The 23,730-nt window shown below is 46.2% G+C and overlaps 1 protein-coding gene across 1 annotated transcript in view; it reads left to right on the top strand.

Moving 5' to 3' along the window:
- The first annotated feature begins 208 nt into the window (after positions 1-208).
- Positions 209-23,730, top strand: part of INPP5A (inositol polyphosphate-5-phosphatase A) — a 253,168-nt gene continuing 229,646 nt past the window's right edge. Inside the window, exon 1 of the mRNA XM_082311162.1 lies at positions 209-289. Within this exon, the coding sequence (XP_082167288.1) occupies positions 215-289 (75 nt within the window). The 5' untranslated portion in view covers positions 209-214. The remainder of the gene's footprint in view (positions 290-23,730) is intronic.

Here is a 23,730-nt window from a genome sequence, read left to right as displayed (position 1 = left end):
CCGCAGGGCGGCCGGCCCGCCGCGGCGCGGATGTCCGCGGGCTGCCCGCGCCGGGAGGACTCGCCGCCGCCCGCGCCCCCCGCCCGCCCGCCCGCGCTGACGGGGCGGGCCAGGCGCCCCGCTCGCCGCAGCGCCCCGCGCCCGCCCCCGGGCTCCCCGCAGCGCCGCCGCTGCCGGCCGCGCTCCGCGCTTCCGCCCGCCCGCCGCCGGCGCCATGGCGGTGAAGGGGGCCGCGGCCGGCGCCGGGGTGCTCCTGGTGACGGCCAACGTCGGGTCCCTCTTTGACGACGTAAGTACCGCGGCCGCGGGCGGGGGGGGCCGGGGTCTCCGCCGGCAGCGCCGCCGCGCCGCCTCCCGGGCCGCCGCCCCGCGCCGGTCCTAGCGCCGCCGCGCCGCCCCCCGCCCGCGGCTCGGCTGCCGCCCCGTCCCGCCCGCTCCGGTCCCGGCCGGCCCCAGGTGCCGGCGGCGGCGGGCGGCGCTGCCCGCCGCGGGGCCGGGGGGGGTCCCGCAGCCCTCCCGCCCCTCTCCCGCCGGCCGGGCGGCGTTTGCCGGGGGGTGAGGGGGCTCTGCCGCCCCTGGGAGCCCCGGGGCGAGGCGCTGGGGTAGGCGGGCGGCGGAGAAGCGTCCTCCCCGGGAACGCCTTCGCGGCCGGCGCGCCTCTGCCTCCCTGCTGCTGTTGCCCCGGCGGTGCCGCCTGGGCTAACGCCGTCCCGCGGGGCTCGGGCCCCTCGGCCGCGCCCGCTCCCGAGCTGTCGGGGGAGCGGGGCTTGGGGTGCCCCGGCCTGGGGGAAGAGGCTCCGCCCGGGAGCGCTCCTCCCGTGGCCGCCCGCGAAGGCTGCGGCTCGGCGGACCCCGGGCTTTCCTCCTAAGATACTTTGCACGCTGTGGCGTGAAAATACAGTTTAATTTCTGTTCAGCGTAGTATACTCAGGCAAACGTTTGCAATATTTCTCATCGCTGCAAGTAAGATGAGTGCAACAGTTGATACAGCTAGCAGTTGAGCAAAGAGAAGAATGCCTTCTTGTAAATTTGAGTGAATTAAGACAGATATTTACAAGTATCTGGAAAAGCAGCCAGGCTTCTAAAGCTCCTATGCTGCGCCCCAGGCGAAGTCTGGAGCCATTGAAGTCAGTGGCAGAGCACTTCTGGAACTGAGTAATACTGGCACGTCACGTACGCTAAAGGGAGTGTTTCTGGGGGGTTGCAGTTTGTAAAGCAGCGTGCATCTGGCGGGGAATCGGGTCCAAACTTGTGCTGCGTGTTGCTCCTGCCATGTGTGTTAGGACTGGCTTTGCTTCATGCGCCAGCCCTGCGCACAAATCGCTAAGTCCGCGTCAGTAAGCAACTGCATGTTTTTTTGTGCTTCCCCCAATCATCCAAGTTTGCTTTGCTTTTCATCATCTTGAAGGCTGACCTAAAATACACGCTTTGATTGATATGTGCGCAGTCAAAGGATGCAATTCATGTTTTCACCAAGGTTAGTAAACTTTGACAAATTATCGCCGCGGTTATTTTTACACTTAAATGTGTCAGTTCATCTTAAATGAACGCTGTGAAAATATTCATTTCATAATAATTTTCATGATTATGGCCTTAGGCTTGTGCAGTAGCTATTTGTGAGTAAAGCTGCGTGGTGTGCAGCAGGACTTCTGCAGATAATTTCTGCCGTGTGTTCCTGTCACCGTTGCTAGAGCCTAAAGGCGATACCTCTGACCCGAGCCTGCTCTCTGACCCGAGCCTGCTATCTCCCGTGGCAAAGGCTGTGGTTCAAAGTGCTCTCCTGCCTTCTCTTTCGGCTGAGAAGGGTGAAAGCGGCCACTTTGGAGTGCTGTCATTGAAGAAATCCCGTGCTGTCAGACCAAACGATTTCCTGGTTATTCCTAGTTAGTCTTTGAGACTCGCTGGTGTTCCTGGAGAAGGTGAAGCGTGTTTGTTTATTGCTCGGCATGACCAAAGAGGAGAAGGCTTCTGCTCTAGCAAGCAATTCCTTTGCCATGAAAAATTAGTTTTCTACGGTGACAAAACCGGGCTTATTTGGATGTGTTCCACTGCAGGGTGGGGAATGGAAAGACTGCTCTGAACTTTGGTGATTGCGCTTCTGGTTTGTTGCTGTTGGAGCTGGGACTGGCGACTGCCCAGTCAGGTTGCTGGAGTCATGTTGGTGAAATTCGGGCGCCATAAGGGTGACACTGGCTTGGTTTGTGGGCTTAGCTTTCGAGTTACGCGTTGGAGCTGTCAGTGGCTGTTTCTGCTTGTTGGGCTCTTCCTGTTCAGTTGAGGAATAAGTTTCTCTGCTGTGACCTGAAGTGATTTCAGTTACAAACAGGGACTCCTGCTTTGATGGACTTCGCCTATGCTGAGCTGGAAAGCCATTGCCAGTTCCTTTAGTCCATTTTTTCCGTTTCTGATTTCAAATTTCCGTTGGTGATACGCATTTTAATTAAACACTACATTTCTAGTCAAATTTTGCTGGACCTCTGCGTAGTGTAACGGTATGCATTTTCACAACGCGGCGCAGAAAGCCTGAGCGGACGGGGCGGTCGGTCTGAGCATCCTGCGCTAACGCAGTCCCGCCTTCTCTTGCTCCGGGGGTCTGATTCATCGCGGGGCAGGGGTCCTGTGGGAGGTGTTCCTGCACCAAGCCTCTGGTGGGGCTTCTCCAGGGTGGGTGCCCCCGCGTAGAGAGCTGCTGTCGGCCGGCTGGGGCCGGGCGGGGGGTTCTGCTGCCGCTGGAGCTGCCCAGCCCCTCCGGGGCTGCCCTCTCGCTCTTACCCCGCGCGGGCGGGAGTTCTGCTCCCCCTTTCCACGCCAGCAAACCCTGGCGTGTTGGCTCTGCGATGAACCTCTCTCTGATTTGTTCAAAGTAGCCTGAACGTTACTGTGTGGCAACAGCGTGATTTGCACCTTAGATGTGTTTTGTGTGAGTGCTGTTTACTTGGCTGGCACATGCTGTATGTGCAAATGCTCCTTAGTTGAGATCAGTATTTTATGGAAGAATAATTTAAAATCTTTGGTAGACAGGTTCATCTGGGTGGGATAGTCTTTCCTAGAACACTGGTATTGCTGACCTGGCTATACTTTTGCAAAGAGGAGAAAATTACTTTTTTTTTTTTTTCTCTCCAATTGCCAGAAGCAAGTTATGATAACATGCTGGTTTGCTCCTGCCAGCCATCCACATCCACTAATAACCTGTTGCAGTGCTGACCTGGAAGCTCATGAATATACATGTTAATAGTGAAGAGGGACTGTGCTGGGTTTGTTTCATTCCTCGACTAGTTTTGCTGCTTCATTAAAAACGTTAATGCAGTATGAGATCTACAAATATTCTTCAAAGTTTCATGAACACATGCATCTCATGAATATGAATGCGTATGATTTTTGGTACATTCGTGTTTACTTAAGCATTTAATGTTTCTCTTGCTGTATGAACATTTCCTGTTTTTTATCACAGTATACTCTTGCTAACAACAGAAGATGGAGTTCATGTTACCTGTGGGTCACTCTTTCTCTTTTTTCCCCTCCTCTGATGCCCGTGGCAGGGGGCTCGGACTAGGTCGTCTTCCAAGGTCCCTTCCAACCCAGCCCGTTCCATCAGATGAGCCTCTCCCTTTTTCTCTCCCTCCCCAGTTCCTTGCTTTCTTTGCTTCCTCTGTCTGCAGTGACAAGATTTCACACGTGCCCTTCGATGAGCCTGCCGCTGTAGTGGCCACGAAATCAATCTGCCTGGCACTTCACTGCCTTTACTGTATAGGATTTTAATTACTTTAATGTGCAGTCTTTTTTTTTTTTTTTCCTATCTGCTGTGTCCTCTTCATTCTCTTCAGTTACTTTTAAATAGCTTAATGCTGTTGGTTTTTCCTTGGGACAAAAACCCAGGAGTCAGGTGTGAGCGGCCGATGTTGGGGGCCTGTGCGACCTGTTGGACGGCACGAGCTCGTCCTCCCGAGGGCTGTCTGCGGGTGACCGGCAGAAAGCTGAACTGGCACCTGCAGTGAAATGCCTCGGGCCGACGTGTGAAAAACTCCTCTGAGGGCACCCTGGGGCTCACGAGCGATCCCGGCAACTTCTGTGGGCTCTGCTCAGGAGGGTTTTAGGCAGGGTCAGGAGCGTTCGTGTCAAGTGAGAGTGCGTCAGCGGAGGAAATGTTTGCATTTCGCTGCAGGATCGTTCAGCCCGAGTGCAGCGTGTTGCTGGCCAAGGAGCAGAGCGGGCTGGGTTGCGGATGCACAGGCACGAGTGGCGGGAGGCATGTCTGTCCTGAGCTCAGGCAGGTCCCCAAACCTGCCTGCAGCGAGTGCAGGCAGGCAGCCCTCCTGCCCCTGCCTCCATCCCTCCTGTCTGGCAGATGCCTCGAAGAGGCTGTGGGACTGCATCTCATGGAGAAACTTCCCTTACCGCATGCTCCGTTGTCAGTGCAGCAAAGGAGCTTTGGTTGTTTGTGCTGGATGGAGGCAGATGGAGATCTTCGCAATTCGATTTTTGTTGTCTTGGAAGTTTTGTTACTGTTTGCTGCATATTTAGCTGGGTGCTGTCACAGCTATTGAAAAAACACCTTGGTGCTCACACTTGAAAATTGTGTCTTATTCTGTTTCAGTTTTAGGTGCCTTTAACGATCCATGTTGTTTAAACCTCCGGGCGTAGATCTTTAGGGTAGAGATTTCCAGTATGCCCAGCAGACTTAGCCATACAAGTTCCAACACTTCTGCTTGGGTTGGAAAATAGTTCATTTGTTCCAGTTTCCTTTGAAATTGGAATATTGCAGGTAATTGGAATATACGAGGTAGGTACTTCTGAAAACGTTTCCTTCTGTCTTCATACCACTGAAAGTACGTAGCTCTTCTCTAATGGGAGGTCGATGCAGTTCTTAAATTCTCAGGACAAACTTAGGCCAGAACAGAAGTGACAAGAAAGGCAAAAGCTGAACAGAACATGTAATTTTATTAGTTTAAAAAAGAAGGAGGAGAGAGAGTGGGTTAGGGAATTGCTGTGTGGTGCTAGGGTACCGATACTCAAGATCTTTAAGTGACGGAACAGCATTACTGTCCTACCTGTACTGTCTTTGGCTGTACAGAACGCTAGCCTTCATAGGGCAGTGCCGAGATAGGGCAGTAGGCTTTCGCGTTCCCAAGTGGCCTTAACCTGCTCAACGTTTGGGTGGAAGCCTCCCTTTCTCCTACAGTACATGAAGAGGGCATGTTCCAAGTCCTGTTTGTAGTAGTAGTAGTATAAGTACACTAATTGCTTTAATTCTGAGTATGAACATGGAATATTCTTTAGTTCTGTTAAGAGTTGAAGTCTATCAACTGAATTTGAAAAATAAATACTTCCTGTAATAATTTTTAAAAACAGCCTGCTCTTCTAATGGGTGGTGATCACAGTGTAGACATCTCTTTATCACATCTGATCTTAATTTTCCGATCCTGAAACAGTGGGTGTAGTTTTATTTTGATGTTAGTTATCTGTGGATTTAGCTGGTATTAGGTGATAATGATAAGGGTTTTTTTGGCTTTGGGTTTGTTGTTTGGTTGTTTTTGGTTTTTTTCCGTTGTCCGTGTCCCCACCCCCCGAATAATTATTTGAATTTTGTGGAGTATTTCAAATGTGGTAGGATGGAAAATGTATTAATTAGGTTTTGATTTCTAAATAAGTATTAAGACTAGCCTGTTGCAAGTCAAGGCACCCCCTTTTCTTCAAATCATAGCAACTAGAGTGAGTGAAAGATAGTGTTTAATTCATTATGATTCTAAAAAACAATGTTATTTTACTGCTGAGAAACACTTATTCCATCCTTACTGTCAGGCTGTGTTGATGTTATTTGGAGTGGAAGAGAAAGCTAAACGAATGTGCCCAGATAAAGGCAATGATTCTATGAGATATTTAAGCGTACGGGGAGTATTTCTGCCAGATTTGGTGGGGCTGACGGTGGCCGCGGGCACCTCGCTGGTAGGGAGGGGTAAGCTAACACTTGTTTTCTGGCCAGGCGGGGGGTAAGACGACCAGAAGTCGGGTAGCTGGAGGACGAGGGGCAGAGGCAGACGAGTGAGGAGGGCCCTGGTCTGGCTTTGTCAGTGGGTTCATATGCTTTGGAGCAAACTCCTCCTTTCGCTGTGCTCCCCAAAGCTTGCTAGCAGTTGGAGAAGGAGCCCTGGCCGCGGACGGGTTGGTTGGCAGGCCTGAAGTCCCTCCTGGGTGGCTTCCTGGGGCCGAGCCTGGCGCTGGGCAGCTCTCGCTAGCTCCTGAGGGTGCTGCCCCAAAACCCGGTTGTTATCGCCTGGCTTTCTGTGGTGCTGTCAAATTGCACACTCATAACTGAGAACTTCCATTTTAGGGATACATACTCTTGAGCCATAATGTAGAAGGCCAACGAAAAAGTATTTTTCGGTGTTCTCTATTATGGGAACCCTAAAAATAAGTAATCTCTAATTTCTCTTTATCTATTTCTGCACTCCTCACTTTCTACTTTCTGGTTATTTTGGTGTCTTCTTTCTGATTTTAATTTTTTGTTGTGTGAGTGCTGCTGATAATTTCTTAAACATTGTTGCCGCCTTCTGTTTGTTTGGTTTTCTATGGCAGAATCTCAAATCAATGTGTTTTTCCAGTTTCTGCTGTACTCATGCTTATGTTTTTTTTTTTTTAGGAAACTCATTCTCGTTTTATTCTATTCTAAGCCCCCTTTGCAGGAGGTGAAATTTTGAGGTAGAGCAGAATTTGGTACTACCTAAAACTTCTTGAGCTATGTGAAAATGATGATGGGGAGGAGGAAGCTGTTTTGTTACCGTTTGTGGTGCTTGTGCATTTGAGAGGAAAAAAAAAAAACACCAAAACTTTTGAGGGATCTGTTGTATCTTGAGAGTGAAGTTGTTGGTAACACATTACCAGCAGGATACAGCTGTTGGCCCAGATGTGCAACTGAAAAAGCTGAGTGGTGGCCCAATGCGATGGTGTCTGGCTACTGAATAGCCCTCACTTTGTGTGTAGTTCTTAATCTGCTGCTGTGAAAAGGTGTTTTGGTTTGAAACTCTCTCACTCTCTCTTGTGGTTTGCTTTTTTTTGGGGGGGGGGTGGTGGTGTTCGTTGTTTTTACTTCTGTGACTGGGGATGAGCTCAGGGACACGTGCACGGACAGCTGACGTGGCTGAGGCACTACGATGGAGCTGCACCAGCAGCAATGCCCTGCTGGTCTTTGGTAACAAACTGCTTTTTCCAGGTATACAGGGACACCTTGAAACTGTTGATACTCGTGCTTTGAAAAAACTGTAGGATAGCTGGGGGGAGGATTGTACCAGTTTGTAGCTCTTTCTTCGTTTAGTCTTTAGGTAGGTGATAGTGTCAGATGTGTACAGCGAGAGTGATGCACTCGCAAGCGTGTGGTTTTGACAAGGTCTTTCTTAAATCCTTCACAGCCTGCTTGAAGAAGATCTAAATAGTTGTGCTGATTTATAGCTTCCTAGGTGTCAGCTTCCCAAGTAATTCAGCTCTTGGCATCCCTAGTTTAGGCTAAGGACGGCACACCAGTGTGTGCCGGTGGGGTTATCCACACCCAGTGCGCCGCTCGGGAGCACCCCTGTGCCCGGCTCTGTGCAGCTCTGTCCTGTGGTCCAGGGGTGCTTCCCCCGTGGGCTTGTGCGGCGACTGCACAGGTCCTGCCCGCGGCCAGCCCTGCGCTTTCGCCCCGCAAGGTGTAATAAGCGGTGATAGCTGAGAGTGAGTTGCAGAGCAAATTCCCCTTTTGAGTATAAATGAGGTTCAAGACCCGAAGCAGTCGTGCAGTAAAGCAGTGACACGTTATTGTGCATCCACATCCTTGTAAAATTTAGAAGCTCTTTTCTAATTTGCTGGAGACGATTGGAGCAGTAATAGTACAGGCAACACAGAGGGTGGGTTTTTTGCTCCAAGATGGAGTTGTATGCTTAAAAAAACCCCAAACTTTTCTTTAACAAAAAATTACAGATTTTCTTTTTAGCAGATATTTTTACAATTCTCTGAGCAAAAGAGTTTTAATTAGGAGCTTGTACAGTGTTTAGCCTCCCTTAAGCAGGAAACTCAGAAGATTATCTTCTAGACCATCTTTCCTCTCCTTTTGATTAAGTGTTATCGTTAACAGCAAGAGCACATGTTTACATGAGGAAGTAATAATGGCAAAGTGCATTATATAATTATAGTTTTCTGTTAATGTAGTTTTATAGTAGGTGGAGTAGAGTTAGCCCACAAATTGCCAGTGTATCAGTGTGATGGTTTAAGAGGATTTAATTCCCCAAATATTTGAATATGAAATTATGCAATGGGAGTAGGATACCATAGGAAGAATGCTTTACTTGTGAATCTGCTAGTTTATTAGCTTGTACAGGCACTCTCACAAGGGTCAAATTTTAAAGGTTTTGTTGCTGTTCCAAAGTTCTCGTCATAAATTTTCTTACCACAGAATTTGACTTCAAAGGGAGTTGCACATAGAGTACCAGTCAAGCCCTCAGATTTCATGATTTTCCTAAAAAGCTGATCTGTTGTTTACTTACTTTTTCTCTTTTTCCCTTTTCTGTTACTTATTTCATCAGAGTTTGTATCTTCCACCCCCTGGAAATGTATTTCCTCTTTTTATCTCAAACGCTTTCTTTCCCTTTCTGGTACTGTGTATACTTAGCTCCTCCTGAAAGCTCTCCCCTTATTCCTCGTTATTGAAAGTGAGGATGTCGCTGAGAAAAGTAGCCTTTTCATTTGCAGTTTTGCGTGTGCCTCAAAAGCCATCGAGAGGGCGAGTTTGGTTACCCTGAACACATTGTTCGTTGCCCCTTGAAGCAGGAGCTGTTCAGCCACAGCGGGGATTGAATGCGTGCGAGAGGGATCTGATTTATTAACGCGCGGCTTCGGGGCCCCCGGGGTACGCCAGGTAACGAGCGTGTTAAAGACAGAGCCAGGACAACGTACTTCCAGTGAAGTAACTCCCTGGGTGTTACAAAACTGTTCCACACAGAGCTTTATCTCGGGCTGTTGTGGGGCCTTTAACGCAACGAGCATCTTGCTCTCTGTCGAAGAGGCGATTCCATGAGGTTAAAGTCAAAGTTTCTGCCCCACCGGGGCAGACCAGCACGCTATTCTCTGGCATCCAGGTGAGAAGAGGAAATCGAATGACTGAACTGCCTTGGAAGATGGACTGGCTTTAGGCCTGTGCTCTGGGCGTTGTCTCCTCTCCACCCCGCCCAGACCATCAGCCACTTTGGTTGTGGCTTTACCTTGTCCTCTGCCCCTAAACTCTTACCTTAATTTGAAAAAAAGGGAAAAGGCAGGCAGGCAGGTCCAACTGCAAGCCAGTCGTATGCTTTTAGTATATGGAAGTTCTCAAAATGCATCTACCTTAGCACAGTCTAATACTTTATTTGATATTTTGTAACCATCCTTTTTCGCTCTCTTGGTAGAGAATAGGAAGTGGTCACAGAAAAACAAGACTTTCTGCCTTTGGTGACTGCTTGAATGGCCTATCACAGAGTCATTTAGCATCCTTTTTGCATCTTTACGACTGAAGTGGCAAGGAGTCTTCCCCTGGTGTTATTTCATGTTGTGGAAAAGGTCAGATTAAGCGCAATAATCACCAGACTGGGGAAGAGTGAGTATTAAAAGTAAAATGTTTCTTTTACTGCCTTTTTTCCAATGATGTACAGTAGTTATTGAACACTTTTAGCACTATTTTCATTATTCGTACATAATTTTTTAATGTAAATGTACTATTTAATCACTTTCATTTTTAATATGTTATTGGAAAAGATATTAAAGCATTTATTGACAGCAAACAAAAGTGCTCATTGCTTTTATACGGAATTTTGTAGTTGGATATAATTGATTGTTTTCATGAATGTCTTCAGGTTGTTAAGCACTTGTCTTCATGAGTCAGTCAGCTTTAACAGATAATATCTGTGAAAGCAGAAAATTAAAGCTAAGAAAAGTAATTTAAAAAACCCATGACAACTCTGCAAGTTTTCTCTCATGGTATAGGTAGCTTACATGCCGGTTCACGCAGCTTTTAGGCTGTTACTGGTACTAGTTGCTGGTACCTAGATATTTACCAAACTTCAGCTCAGCCTAAGACCTGTGTGCTGTAATCGGAGGTGATGCTGACAACTGAGGGATGCAGTGAGAAATGCGAAGTTGCAAGGGGAAGAACTTGGATTTCACGTGTTGGTTTGTGACTGGAAGGATTTTCACTTCGGGTTTTGGTTTGTCCTCAGTAAAACATCTGGTCTTTTCTTGCACCTTTTTCCAAATCAATGAAAAGCCATTCCTTGCCAAATAGATATTTTTAAATGCCCTGCCGTCCGTACCTTTTCTGTCTCCTTGGTTTTCCGTGGTTTCTAATACAGTTTGCTGTCAGAAACTCTTGTAAGGAGAGGCTTTAACGTGACATGAAATTGTAGCAGGGATGGAAAAAAACGCATAAGCTGAAAAAAAGTGATTGAGAAGGAGCAGCAAGACGATGATATGGTGAAATGTACAGGTCTGCCTTCTGCCTGTGGTGTCTGGTGGGGCTGGGGCTCGTGCCGAGGCTGGGCGTGAGGGAGAGGTAAGCAGCCTGGCCAAGGTTTCTGGTTAACCTGAGCTTTAGGATTGAGGTGTCACTCAAGAAAGAGAAGCCCCGATCTCTTACACGCACGTGCTCTCATTTCTAAGGCAAACACATGTTTTTGTATTTGCCCACTTCTCACGTCCGTGCTCAAGGCCGCAGCCAGTAGGCCGGTTCTCCGCCATTGGCGGCCTCACCCCAGCGCGTTTTGGGGAGGCTGCGCCTCTATAAAACGAGCTCCTTGCCTGACCTTGGGCCCCTGGGCCCGGTCGCGCTCGCCCTCTCCTGCCCCACCCCGCAGGAGCCGGCGGAGGCCTCAGCTGTCCTGCCCCCGGCTGTTCCCGAGGCCTGCCTGCGGCTCGGGGCCTGCAGAGGCCTCAGCTGTCCTGCCCGCGGCTGTTCCCGAGGCCTGCCTGCGCCTCGGGGCCTGGGCCCCCTCGGTCGCCCACAGCGAGCTGTGGAGGGGGCCGGCTCCTGGAGTCAGGCTGTGGCCTGTGGGGTCCGGAGGGCCCATCCCTTCTCAGGCATCGAGGGGCGAAAGCCGTGGGGCAGGAGGCCGGCCTCGGCCCTCGGAGGCAGGTGGAGGCAGGCCTGGTGTCGGTCAGGAGACAGCCGCTGACAGTGGCCGGGGTACCGCAGCGAGGCGAGCCGAGACGGAGCATCCACGTGAGTAGGGAGCCCTGCGCGGCAGCAAAGGGGGTCGTCCGGCGTTTTCCTTCCCTGCAGAAGCAAACCGGGTGCAGGACTGAGGCGCAGCCATCCTGCGGGAGCCTGTTTGTAAAGAGTTTAAAAAAAGAATCTGGAATTGCCCACTGTTTTCAAAGTCTGGCTGCTGCTTGCTGTTCATCAACAGCTCCAGAAGTGCTATCAGCACAGCATTTAGTCGCTGGGAGGAACCCACGTTTGTTCAGTCTTCAGAGAACCAGTATTAAAAAACATTAATTTGTAATGGTTTGCTGATGCACATGCAGAAGCCATGCACTTCTCTTTTCAGGGATGTAGGAGTAAAGTATACTGAATGGCACTAAAACGAGGTTGTTTGGGTGTTTTTCTTTGCAACACAGATACGTGGTGTTAAATTAAGCACAAATTTGGAACCGATGGAGTGTTAGATTGCAGAACTCATGGCTGCAGGTTGCTGTATGGGGACACCAGTAATCGGCACAGTTCAAAGAGGGACCGCTTGCCTGCATTGTAGAGAAGCAGTGCGGCAACTGCCCAGGGCTGTCCGTCCCTCAAAACAACCTGGAGAAAAAAATAAGTGCTGCAGGGCAAAAGGTGTTTTCCAGTCGTTAGGAGGAGGAAGCGTGGTTCAGTGGTGGGAACGGCGGCCTAGGCTGTGGAAATCGGGGTTCAGTTTGCATTCAGCCACAAGCATCGTGCATGACCCTGGGCAAGTGGCACCAGATCCCCCAGACGATTGCACCTCAAACTGCCACCGAAGGCATTCCTTTGCTTGTGACAGGCTGCGGACATGGCATCCCAGTTCTCCCTCCAAAAATTGGAGGATTTTAGAAGGATGCTGGGAAGGTTATGAAGTTGAAGACGGTAAGGTGGACAGCTGTGATGGTATGCAAGCGGGTGAGAGTAGCTCCTCACTCAGCTGGTGCAGGCTGTGCTCTGTTTCCCTCTTAAAAGGCTGCATGCCCAAGTCGAGTGGCAAGCTCTGTCAGGGGCAACCGGACAGTGCGGGTCATGGGTGAGACCCAGGGTGATGGCTCATTCTTTACTCTTCAGCTTGAAGAAGGCAGAGAAGCCCCACGTACTGACTTCAACACAGCTTGTATGGGCATGCACCACATTTTATTACGGGAGAACTTCCTGGCTAAACAAAGGCTTAGTTAATACAAGTGATATGAGCCTCCTGCTTAGTGAGAGGTTCCTTTGGCTTATGCAAGCTAAAATGAATGAAAAAACTAGCTCTTTAGATAGATTTTAAAAGAAAAAGTCTATCTATACTTATGGGAGTAAGTAAAAGCAGGGAAAGATGTTCTGTCTCAGTCTGCGTTTTGGTAATGCTTGCAAAGACTGTTTACAGGATGTTAAGTAACATCACTTTTCTCTAGAAAGTTCAGATCTCATTAAAAGGCTTCACTAGCACACCGCAGAAGGAGCGGCTGATCACGGGCATTAAGTACCATGGGAACATGCCGTATCCAAAACTCGTTTGTTGTACTGTGCACGAGGTGGAGCTGCCTCTACTTGTTCTCTCTTAATTTTCCAGTTTCCATTGCATTCTTGAAAAGAGAGTTGTTGTGTTTTTTTTTTTTTATTGCTCTTGAATGTATCGGCAAGCCACTGCGTATTAATGATGGGCTCTTCGGAGCAACTACATACCGAGCTGTTAGCACTCCTAGCACTGCAGCAGATGAACAGTGAGCAGCAGGCATGCTCTGAGCAGGATGTAATTCTGAGTTCTTTCGTTAAAGGCTTTTAAGTGATCCCATGGGAGCTTGTTTTGAAGTTTTTTGTTTTTTCTGGTGTGGCAAACTCTCTAATTTTAGAGGCTTTACCGATCCCAGTGGGAAAAGCAAAACTAGTTTTCCCATAGGAACATCTCAGAAATGTATGCTGAACTCTCTTTGGCAGTGTTTATTTACGTGTCAACCAAACATTAAAAGAAATTGTGAAAAAAATCACTTGAAGGAATTCTGTATTCAGTAAGTAACATCAGCCAGCATTAGCTATATTTTAATTACTTCAGAATCCTTGTTTATTTAGGGACAGAATTACTGCTTTTCTTGGACTAACCGGGCAGTGAAGACGTTTATGTATAATGTTGGGCTGACAGCTGTCGTTGGATCCATTATTGCAGCAGATTTGCACAAAGAAGGTTCCTTTTGACAAAAACATTGGCTGTTTGTGTCCGTGACCTCACCATTCAAAATGTTTTTTAAAAACAGCTGTTCAAAGTGAAAGTGTTGGTGTAGAATTCCTATCGCACTTTTTATTGGAGGAAGAAATGGAAGAACTTTTTCTTTTAAATTTATTTTTAACTTCAAATGTTGCCAGGCACATGAAGGAGTCAAGAACTGGGTGGAACAATATGATAGGACCAACCCACTCACTTCAGAGAACTGGACGTGACCCAAAAATCTTCTGCTAAAGCAAGTTTGTTTTCATGAACTGGCAATGTTGTTTTTCTGGGCTGGAAGGACAGACCTTATGCAGGCTTGGCTGCTTGCAAGACCGTGAAGCCAATTCTCATTTGTCTTGTGGGATAGCAATTTCTAGCAAAAAGGAAGAAAAGCCTTTTCCCTTCAGCTGTCCTTACTAAATATTAAAGTATTTGTGATTTATGACCACTGTGCACCTTTTACTTACTTCAACAAACAAAGTTATCTCATATAATTTAGGAAAAAGTATTAAGGGAATTGATGCCGCGTGGATCTACTTGTTCTTATAGGCCATCAATGCTATTATAGTCTTACTGAAGTGAACGTGTGGAAAGTACGTTGGATGCTAGGATCAGTGAAGACACAGCTTTTGCCAAACGAGTTGGTTTTTCATTTGTATGTGAATGTTCAGTGTTGTATAATGAAAATCCATATTAAACAGACAAAAGTTTTGGCTTATGTTACATTCAGAGCAATGCAGGTTGCCTGGAGAGGTTGTGGACTCTTCATCCTTGAAGGTATTCTGGCTGGAACATGGGCGTTTGAAAACAAAAGCTGTCCTGCTTTCCTGAAAACTTGAGGGAAAACGTGCACATTTTCTGTCAGCTAATAAAGTTTCTCTACATCTTCTGAAAGCTTCCTCATATGCTTTCTTAGTGTGCTGAAACTGAAGTCTCTAAGTCAGGCTTTCAGCTCTGACTGGTTTTTGTTTGTTTGCTTTTCTGTTGACATTTCGGTAGCGAATAAACATGCTGTTCCTCATTACTTCAAACTGGAAAGGTGGTAGAAGCACAGGAGCCAGAAGACAGGTACAGGTGACTGAGATGGGAAGAGCGGTGGATCTGCAGGGTTCACTGGCAGCTGATGAATATGATGTTGAACTCAAACGAAGTAGCAGCAAAGGTGCATGAGGGGAAGTGATGAGATAGCAGAACGGCCGCTTCACTTACGTGTTTCTGTTTTATCTGCTGCTGTGTTTGCAATATTACTGATTGTTATTTGAAGCACGATTGGTCCAAAGAATTGAGTTGAGAACTGGGAAGAGATGTTGTCATAGTACAAAAAGCAAAAAAAAAAAAAAAAGACTATTCCTCTTCTATTCTACATTTTTGCTCAATCACCTGGTAATGTAAGGCAAGATGACCTGCCATTCATATTTGCAGTAATTAACCTAGCATAGTTGGAGTGCAGAGAGTGAAGCTTCTGCCAGTATTTTAAAAAAATCTCTGCATTGCTTCTGAGAAACGGCGTGCTCGCTCTGTCTGACGGGCCGTACAGAGGTGTTAGTCCTGAGCCGCAGAGGCGCATTGTGGAGGTTAGCTCGGCTTGCTCGCCACGCTCAGCAGGACCGGGCTCGCCCGGTGCGGTGAGGCTGCCTGGCATCGCTTCCAGCAGCAGGGCAGGTTCAGACCCTTCCCTTTGCTGAGAAAAATTCCAAACCTGATCTCAAATTTGACTGCTGTGTGGCTTAACGATGCTGCCTAATTCGCAGCTGTGTCCCAGCGCTGTCTCTCTCCTTTTTTTCCTGACGTGGAGAGCTGCCCTGTGCTGGGTGTAGGCGCTCCCGGGGAGCAGGGCCGCAGAAGGCTGGGGAGGGGTGCGCAGCCCTCCGGGGAGCGGGCAGTGGGTGTGAGCCGAGGCCGTCGTGGCCGTGTTAGGTCGCAGGCGGTTTCTTGGGGAGCGAGTTGCTCCGTGGGAGCTGGGGAGAGCGCAGGCAGACGTGGCAGGTTTCAAGGATGCTCTGGGTCGTGGAGGAAGACGAGGGGAGGCCAGTGGAGTCTCTTGAGGCTGCGGATATTTACAGCACTGTCTCTCCATCTCCCCGTTCCCTCTCCGAGCTCGATGCTTGAAACTCAGCTGTTCTGCAGATTTTGCAACCTCTGACAGCCCTCCCCCAGCCACCCCTGGCAAGTCTCCTGGCTGCTGCAGAGGCAAGGAGGGGGAGAAGGCAAAATACTTCAGTCCTCGGGAGCGGGGCTTTCTGTTGCTGTCACAGGCAACTGCTGCTGTTCGTGTCCGGGGCTTTCCAGCACAGCAGCAGGATGAAGTGGTGCAGAGAAGAGATATGTGAGGGAGGGGCTCATCAGGGCGCAGGGGGGCTGATCCTCCCCTGCTTCGGGGGGTTCATGTGGCGCTCCATTGCTCCCAGTCCGTCGCTCTGCGGGGCTTCTGCTTCGCCCCTGCCTTGTTATGGTTTCTGTCTGCTACCGGGCTGTTCCCGAGCAGGCGCGCAGGTCCCGCTGTAGGGGGTCAGCAGAGGCTGGAGGAGCGAGGGCTTCCCTGCACATCTGAACCTGGAGCAGTGACATTCATGGGGCGGGACGTGATGGAGGCAGATGGGTAGCCTCAAAGTTCAGGAGCGATTCTGAAGCTTGTGGGTGTTTCACAGGAGGGGGTGTTCCCAAAATCTTCATTAGGAAAACTCATCATGCTTTTCCTTGGTGGTCAACAACCTGCGAACAGAAAGCGTTTTTGCAGCTATGTGAATTCTTTGTTGGAGGAGTCTCTGTCTTATCTGCTGCTCGAGGCTGACAGGCATGGTTTCATCCTGAAAGCCCGTGCAGGGCTGTATCTTGCAGGCAGCAGCAGTGGGGGGACCCCATGGTGCTACGCACCATGAATGCACGGAAGGCTGCTCTGTTCTGAATAGTTTGTGATTTTTAGGTTCAGCTCCCGCAATGGGATCCAGAAGCGGGGACAAGGACTGGAGCAGAGGAGGATGGACGGTGTTCTTATTTAGAATCACAGCCATTTCGCTGGGATGTCACACAAATACAGGAATCTTAAAAAATATCCTGGATAAGAGACATTTGTTTAAAAAAAACCCAACGGCAACTCTAAACAAAACAAAGAACACCCAAAACCCCCAAATCCCCAAACAGTTAAAAGTTAATGTTACATAGCCTCATACTTGGAAGGAATATTGTTACTGATTTTTCTTCCAGATATAAGAATAAACCTATGGTGAATTGCCTTTAGTGTCGGTGAAAAGCTAGCTTTGCTGAAGAGTCTAAATATTTGGATTGCTTAACTGTGTTCCTTAGAGTTCCTTAGAGCTTTTGTTGAAAATTGGAAAATATGTTAGATAGCACTTTAACTATGTTTTCTTGAAATATACAGATACTGACATCTCCTTGCATGATATCATCCTAGAGGGAAATTCCTCTAGCCGCTCTGGATTTTCAGAAGGTTCAGTGGTATTTTAATTAGTTGAAAAATGTGAGGACGTTATCCGGAGATCTCGGCAGGACTGAAGTTCTTACTTTGTCTTCACAGCACTTTTTCCAAAACATTTTAATTAAATCCATGAACTTAAAAGCTTTAAGAAAATGGAAATAGCTGATTGTTCTCATTAAATGAGTATATAAAGAAGGAGGAAAACGTCTGAAGAATTTTTTTTTTTTTAATGTGGGAATTTCCAATACTGTTTCTGAAACGTGACATTCATACAGACAGCTTATTAGACTATTCTGTGTGTTCTGTTTCATTTTTCATGCTTTTCCTTGCTTAAAATGGGTATTTTTCCCTTAGTAGTATATTTTAAGCTAAGGAATGGGAAGTTTACGGTGTCGGTGCTAATAGATTGGAGGTGTTCACAGGCTTCCTGTACTATTTGCCTGATGTTTCAGAACAATGTATTCCTTTCATTCATGTGCCCAACCTGATGTATATCATTTTAAGTATAATCTTACATTCCATAAAATAACTGTGGGATTGTGCAAGTATTTTTCTCTAGAGCAACAGGAAAATCATAATGTGAAAATACAATAGGTAGATTCAGCAAAAACAAATTTGAAATTGGGTGATTTACTTTAGTTGACTTTTCCGTATGTCTCTAAACGCTAGCCGTGACTTACGATGGGAGCCAAAGGTGTGCTTTTTCCAAATAATTTAAGAAACCGTGAGTTCAAATGGCACTTTCTAATTCATTTCGGAAATAGATGTTACCAGGTCTCCGAGAAGAGGTGGTAGAAACTGCATTCCTCCCAAAGTGCTTGGTTCTGTGTCTGATGGAAAATACTGTTTTGGGTACTGTATTTGGAGTACTGAGACCTTTGAATAAAAGGTCTCCTCACAGGTCGCTGTACTCTGGAGTGATTTGCCTTTTCTGAGAAATGTGGCCCCTTGCCTGTTCCTGGAAAGTTTATACACCGCTTCACTTCCCTCAAAGGCGAAAGGCAAGCTGAATGAATATTGGGGGGAAAGTACGCCTACTTTTTTATTTTGGTGTTATCTTTGGCCAAGCTTTGTGAGTCTGTGACATCTTCCTCTGATCACTGAACCAAGTGATCTTCAGGCAAATTTGCCTTTAAAAAGGTAATAAACCAAGTAGGCTATGGGAAGTCATAAAAAAAATAGCTAGTGAGACTACTCAGCTTATGTCTTAAGGTGATTGGTAGAGCTATTGAAACACTGCTTCAGTTAAATATTACGGACTTTTCTTTCAGTTCAGACAACTCTGTGAATTGCAGCTTTTTTTGGTTGTCGTTCCTGTCAGCGTGAGTGGTGGTGGGACTCACGGCAGACATGTGCTGCAGTGGTCTGAAAGAGATCTGCAGAAATAGTCCTAAAACCAGTGCTGCTCCCCTCATTTACACCCAGTTTTTGTCCTTTATTGCCTTTTGCTAAGGCCTCGCACTGACAGCTTTGCACACATGCTCTGGCTGCACCAAAGGACTGGGTACCAGGCGTTCCTATGATGTCTTGACCACGTGCACCAGTGACCAGGGTGATGGGGATTTATCTCAAGAGTTTAGAAAGGTGGTTTTGTTTGTGTGGGGTTTTTTGGTTCTCTGTGGTGGTGGGGATTGGGGAAGGGTGTTGTTGCTTTTGTTGGTTTGTTTTTGTTTTCATATTTTGAAAGGGAGTGACTCCTGACAACAAACTTCAAGAAAATGGGATGTGAACAGGTGGTGAGAAACATTGCCATGGTGAACTTTATTTCATGTGTTACTAGAGAGATGGTAAAGCTCTTCAGTTCTTTTTATCCTCAGCTGGGTTTGAAAGGGTAACCTGGACTTATGGCAGTGTGTTTTCTTGGAGCAGTGCTCTCCCTTCTGTCTGTCTTGCACCTTTTCTTATTGCCTGTGCTTCAAAGATGGATAGAATTGAAATTCTCTTGTCTGAAGCTGTGTTGCATAAATATTTCTGAATTATATTGTAAGGTCTACTAGCTATTTAGAAATCCAAAATGGGAGTAGCAGCTGAACTGAGGGAAGTATAGTATTTGTGATTATTTAAGCCCATGGCACCTGGAGAGCCCAGTGACAAGTACAATTTGCAGTACAAATGCGTTATAAATGATGGTGTCTATTGAGAAGACAAGGTCTCAGTACGGGAAAACAGAGTGTTTGTAAAACCTTCCGTGCCTGATACAGAACCTGGAGTACAGCAAGCATTTTACCTCGTGGAAAAATGCAAAGCAAATGCCAACAGATGTGGCATTAACACAGCTCATTTAAATTTCCCGTGCACCTGACAAGTGAATAATTGCTGTGTGCTCAGCAGAGCTGTAGGTTTCTAGTGCTTGGAATATGTGTTTTGTATTTATAGAGCCTGTTCTACAGTTTTGCTCTCTTTTCTAATAAAATGCTGGTTTTGGCTTAAATAATGTAAGTGAGAGTACTTCAGTGAGGAGCTGCACCATCAGTGAAGTGTCCGCAATCTGCACTGGTGACGAGCCCCCCGGTTAGCTCCCGTCCTGGTTGGTGCACTCTCCCAACGTAACACCTCCCATCTTCTACCCTAATTGCGATACCGTAGAAGCGCTGGGTAGCGATGAGCATGGTCTGAGGAGGAAAGCCAGCGTATGGTTGGCTTTGGGTGTGGAAGTTAAGGATGGCGAGAATCGGTTCTTAAAAAGCCTGTATGCCTTGCAGGTCTCCGAGAATGGCCATTGTGGCTGTTTCTGGTTAGCGGCACCAAATATTGTACTATTTGTAAAGTAGTTCAACAGCTCAGTAGGCATACCGATGAAAATTGAAATGTGCAGTTGTCTGAAATGGGCTCTATCTAGACTGCCTTATTTCGGAGAGATTTACTTGCCTCTGATAAATTGCAGAGCATGAAACCAAGGCAGGGGGCAAAAAACTGCCTTCTTTCATTTAACAGTGCTTCAGACTTTCGCTGGAATTTATCTCTGCATCTTGTTTACTTATTTGAGTGTTCTTCGCAAACATTGGCAGCATCAGACTTAACCTTAAAAAAGAGGAAATGTGCTATTTCTGTTCTACCTTGTTTTGTTTAATTGAATATTTTTTGAAATATGTCTGCAATCTTCATTTGGCAAAGACTCCTTAAATCTCTAGCCATGAGAAGCACTGCTTGCCATCTGTGAATTGTGAACTGGTTTGGTTTTTTTTTTTTTTTCCTTTCTAAAGTTGCTGCTCTTTTTTTTTTTTTTTTTTAAACTCAGCGTAGGACATTCCCAGCAATTATGGGAAAGTGACTTCATTTCTGACAGCAGCCATACGATAAATTTGCTGAAGGCTCGGCGAGCAGCTCATTTCCCATGAGCCAGAGCGTGCTGCGTGCAGCCCTGTTTCTGCAAGAGCGGTCATTTCTGTTCACGTTAGTTGTGCTCCGTCATGGAGCATTGGAGATAATATGGAAATAAAAACATGCGAGTTTCTGGATTTGTACCAAGTAACTGCTAATTTTGCTGGTTCAACAGCATTTAGGACTAGCATATCTGGAAACAGACTTTTAATTTGTAAAACAGAATGGGTTGTTTTTAAGACATTATTTAAAACAAGTTTAATACTGTACTGGTTTTTAAACCTGGCAAATAGCTAAAGAGTACGGATCCCAAATGCAGTCACTGTTGGTTGTCTTCCTTCAGAGTGACACTTACGAGTTGGTATGTTGCAGCAGTATGTGTCTCATTTATACTGAGGTCAGTCCTTCTGTCAGTGAGGAAGATGAACTCTGTCACATCCTTTCATTTAGTAAGCAAAAAGCTTAAAGTGCACTTTGCTTCTCAGTTCCTGTGTTTTCATCGTGCTTTGAACCTAGTCTTCAATGTTTTAAAACTGCTGAATCTCATACTTGTATACAGGGTTTTATCCCGAGGTTGGGAGAGGCAAGCGATGTCCGTTTCCCCTGTTCCTAGGTGGTTTCCCAGCGGCGGGTGGAAGGAGCGTTGGATGAGCCATCGGGGCAAACCTGCCTACGTTTGTGTGGCGCGGGGCACCGTCACTTCTGCAGCAGGGGCTGTTGTCGGAGTGGGTCTACGTTTAGGTTAGGTGGCCTCCAAACGTGGGTTTAGGTGCCTACTTGACTGATTCCTGATAGCACTGTGGCTTGGTGGTAATTTAAATGTTAGACATGAACGTGATGTAATGATAATCTTCAATGAAAATGATTTGAAATTATTAACCTAAGTTTTGGCCTTAACATAGTTGCTTCCATTTCTCACATAATTTAGTGTTTTTTTGTTAAATACCACAGAAACTCTGTGACTGTACACAAGGGAAGACCGGAATAGAAAGATGGCAGGATTTTTTTTTTTTTTTTGTAACTTGACTGATTAGCATGAGGCCATTATGTCCAACACTAGTTCGTCAAAGAATTTTAATTTGTTTGTTTTGATGAGAGATTTCATAAGCTATATCTATGTAAGTAGCTTCAGTGAACCCTTGAGCCTTTCAGTGTGAGTAAAACAAACAGGATTTTCCACAAATATAAATAGTGAAACAAAAATAGCTGTTTTCAAAGAGAAACAGCTCAGAGTTGGGTTGGAGAATAAGAAGGTATGTAGTAGTCAGGAAGGAAATAGGGAGCATTTGAGTGAAGTTGTATGTGAATTCTCTCACCCTGTTGTACAAGGATAACCCACAAAGGTGATGTTTTCCTATATCTGCAAATATTTATTACATTAGATGGATTGATATTTTAAACAAAGTAAAGCTCTTGATAAAATTCAGTGTAAGTTCCCATATGGAAACTATGTCAATCATAATCAAAGCAGACATGCAAAGTATTAACAATTGTGCTTAGCAAATGCTTTAAGGTTTTGAGAAGACCTTTATGTCTTAGGTATTAATATGCTTTTTTCAGATACTCACTGAGATAAGACTTTTTCTTCTCAAAGTGTATTAATTACTTGAAAAGTGGTCTGTGAAAGCAGTCACAATGCGTCGCTGGTTGTAAAGGACTTGCCATGTGTTTTTAAAACTCTGCCATTCCTTTCCCACACTCCTCGTGAGCCTCTCCTGGTATACCGCGTTCAGATACACTTTATGGTGTTATTACAAATAATGGGGATTTGCAGTTGATGTTCAAGCAAAGACATTGTGACTACAGTTAACAGCTACCTGCAAGTGTGACTGGATTTTTTTATCTATTTCCTGAACCATCTTCTTGGACAACTTTTTAAAAACTGATACACCAAGTTTTACACTGCTAGTGCAATATTTTTATTGTATTTTGCTTGTCTTCATCAAGTACTATGCGTGGATTTATATAGATTGAATGCAATGTGTCTTCAGGTCAAGGTTGTAATAATTAACAAAATTATGGGAGCAAGCTAGCTTTCTTAGCAGTCGTTACTTCACACATTTTGTATGGGGGGGTGTGTGTGTACGTGTGTGTGTGTGTATGTGTATACATATGCGTGCCTCTTTTAGGTAAAACAGAGATGCAAAGACTAACCAGAAAGTTGGATTTTAAGTGACAGGGTGCAGTGTTTGCTAACACTTACAATGGAACTTGTTTCCCTGAGCTTGTGTAATGTAACTGAAGTGTTTTCAGTGCAGGTGATACCTAGCACGATAAAACTGGCATCCGTGAGGGTGGGCCTGGGGGTCTTTACTCCCCCGTCCCAGTGAACTTCAGCCACAGATGTCCCCTCCTGCCGCTCCCCATCACGAAAGTCCCAGTGTTGTGTTTATTTCCAAGATTTTGTGCCTTTCCTGCTCAAGAAAATATGGATTACAAGAGGAGATAAATTAACGTTATTGACATTATTAAAATACTATTTTCTTAGAGCTAGCTTTGAAGTCCTGTTAACTCAAAGGTGATGGGAAGGGGGAAAACTGCGGTTTCTTGGTATTCCCAGGAAATGGGGAGACTCCCGCCAGCTTCAGCTTGCCTGGCACGGGCAGGCTGCGGGCCGTCGGATCCGCAGGCCTCAGCCATCACAGCAAGCGCCATCTCCTAAAGTATTTTCTCACACAAATCCTTTTTCACTTGGGCTCAGAGAGTTCATTTTGAGTTAAAAAACCAGCCCCAGAAATTAACCTTTACTAATTCCCCTTTCCTTCTAGAACTACGTTGTTTTATTTTGCATTTGTGAAGTTGGCATGTGGGGTAACACTAAAGCAACGTGTTACTTCTCTTGGCTCCTGATTTACATTGAAAGTTGTTTGGGGTTTTTTTTGCGGTGTTATGTTGTGGATTTTTTTCCTGTTGTTTTTTGGCTGTTTGTTTGTGGTTTGGTGTTTTGTTTTTTTGGGGTTTTTTTTTTTTGTTTTTTTTTTTTTTTTTTTTTTTACACCTTCTGCAAAGGTTGTTTTGTGCCAAAGCGACTGCTGAAATTCTGAGAAATCCTCCTCTTTGGAAAGTGGTTTCAGCAGCAGCTATCTGTGGGACATACTGCACTTCAACAGATGAAATCTTGAGTGAAATTCTGCAAAACGAAGCTCCATATAAAAGCTTTGTGGCTAGGTACAGTGTTGTATGTTTGAGATACGCTTGGTGTGATATAATTTTGCTGGGCAGGAGACAACCTCATTCAGCCAAAGTTTCTTTATTCATCCCACCAATTTGGAAGTAAATTGAAGCCTGCTTTTTTCTCTTCTAGCCTTCCTCCCTACTTTTTCCCACTCTATATATCTTTACAAATACAGATTAAGGCTGTGCTTTGTAAGTTGATTCTTCCCCCCTTTTTTTTTTCTTGAAACTGCATATTGTCAAAACAGGACAATCAAAGTGGCACAACCAAAACAGGTCCAGTGGGATATCCAGGGCTCTTCTCCAGCTTCATCCTAAGATGCAGATTTCCATGGTGGTAAATACCAGTGATTGCAGAGGAGATAGGATCAGAACCATTCCTGAGACTCTGGA

Source organism: Platalea leucorodia (genome assembly GCF_965183815.1).
Source record: "Platalea leucorodia genome assembly, chromosome: 4".
NCBI classification, from domain to species: Eukaryota; Metazoa; Chordata; class Aves; order Pelecaniformes; family Threskiornithidae; genus Platalea; species Platalea leucorodia.
This window is presented reverse-complemented; position numbering and strand designations above follow the sequence as displayed.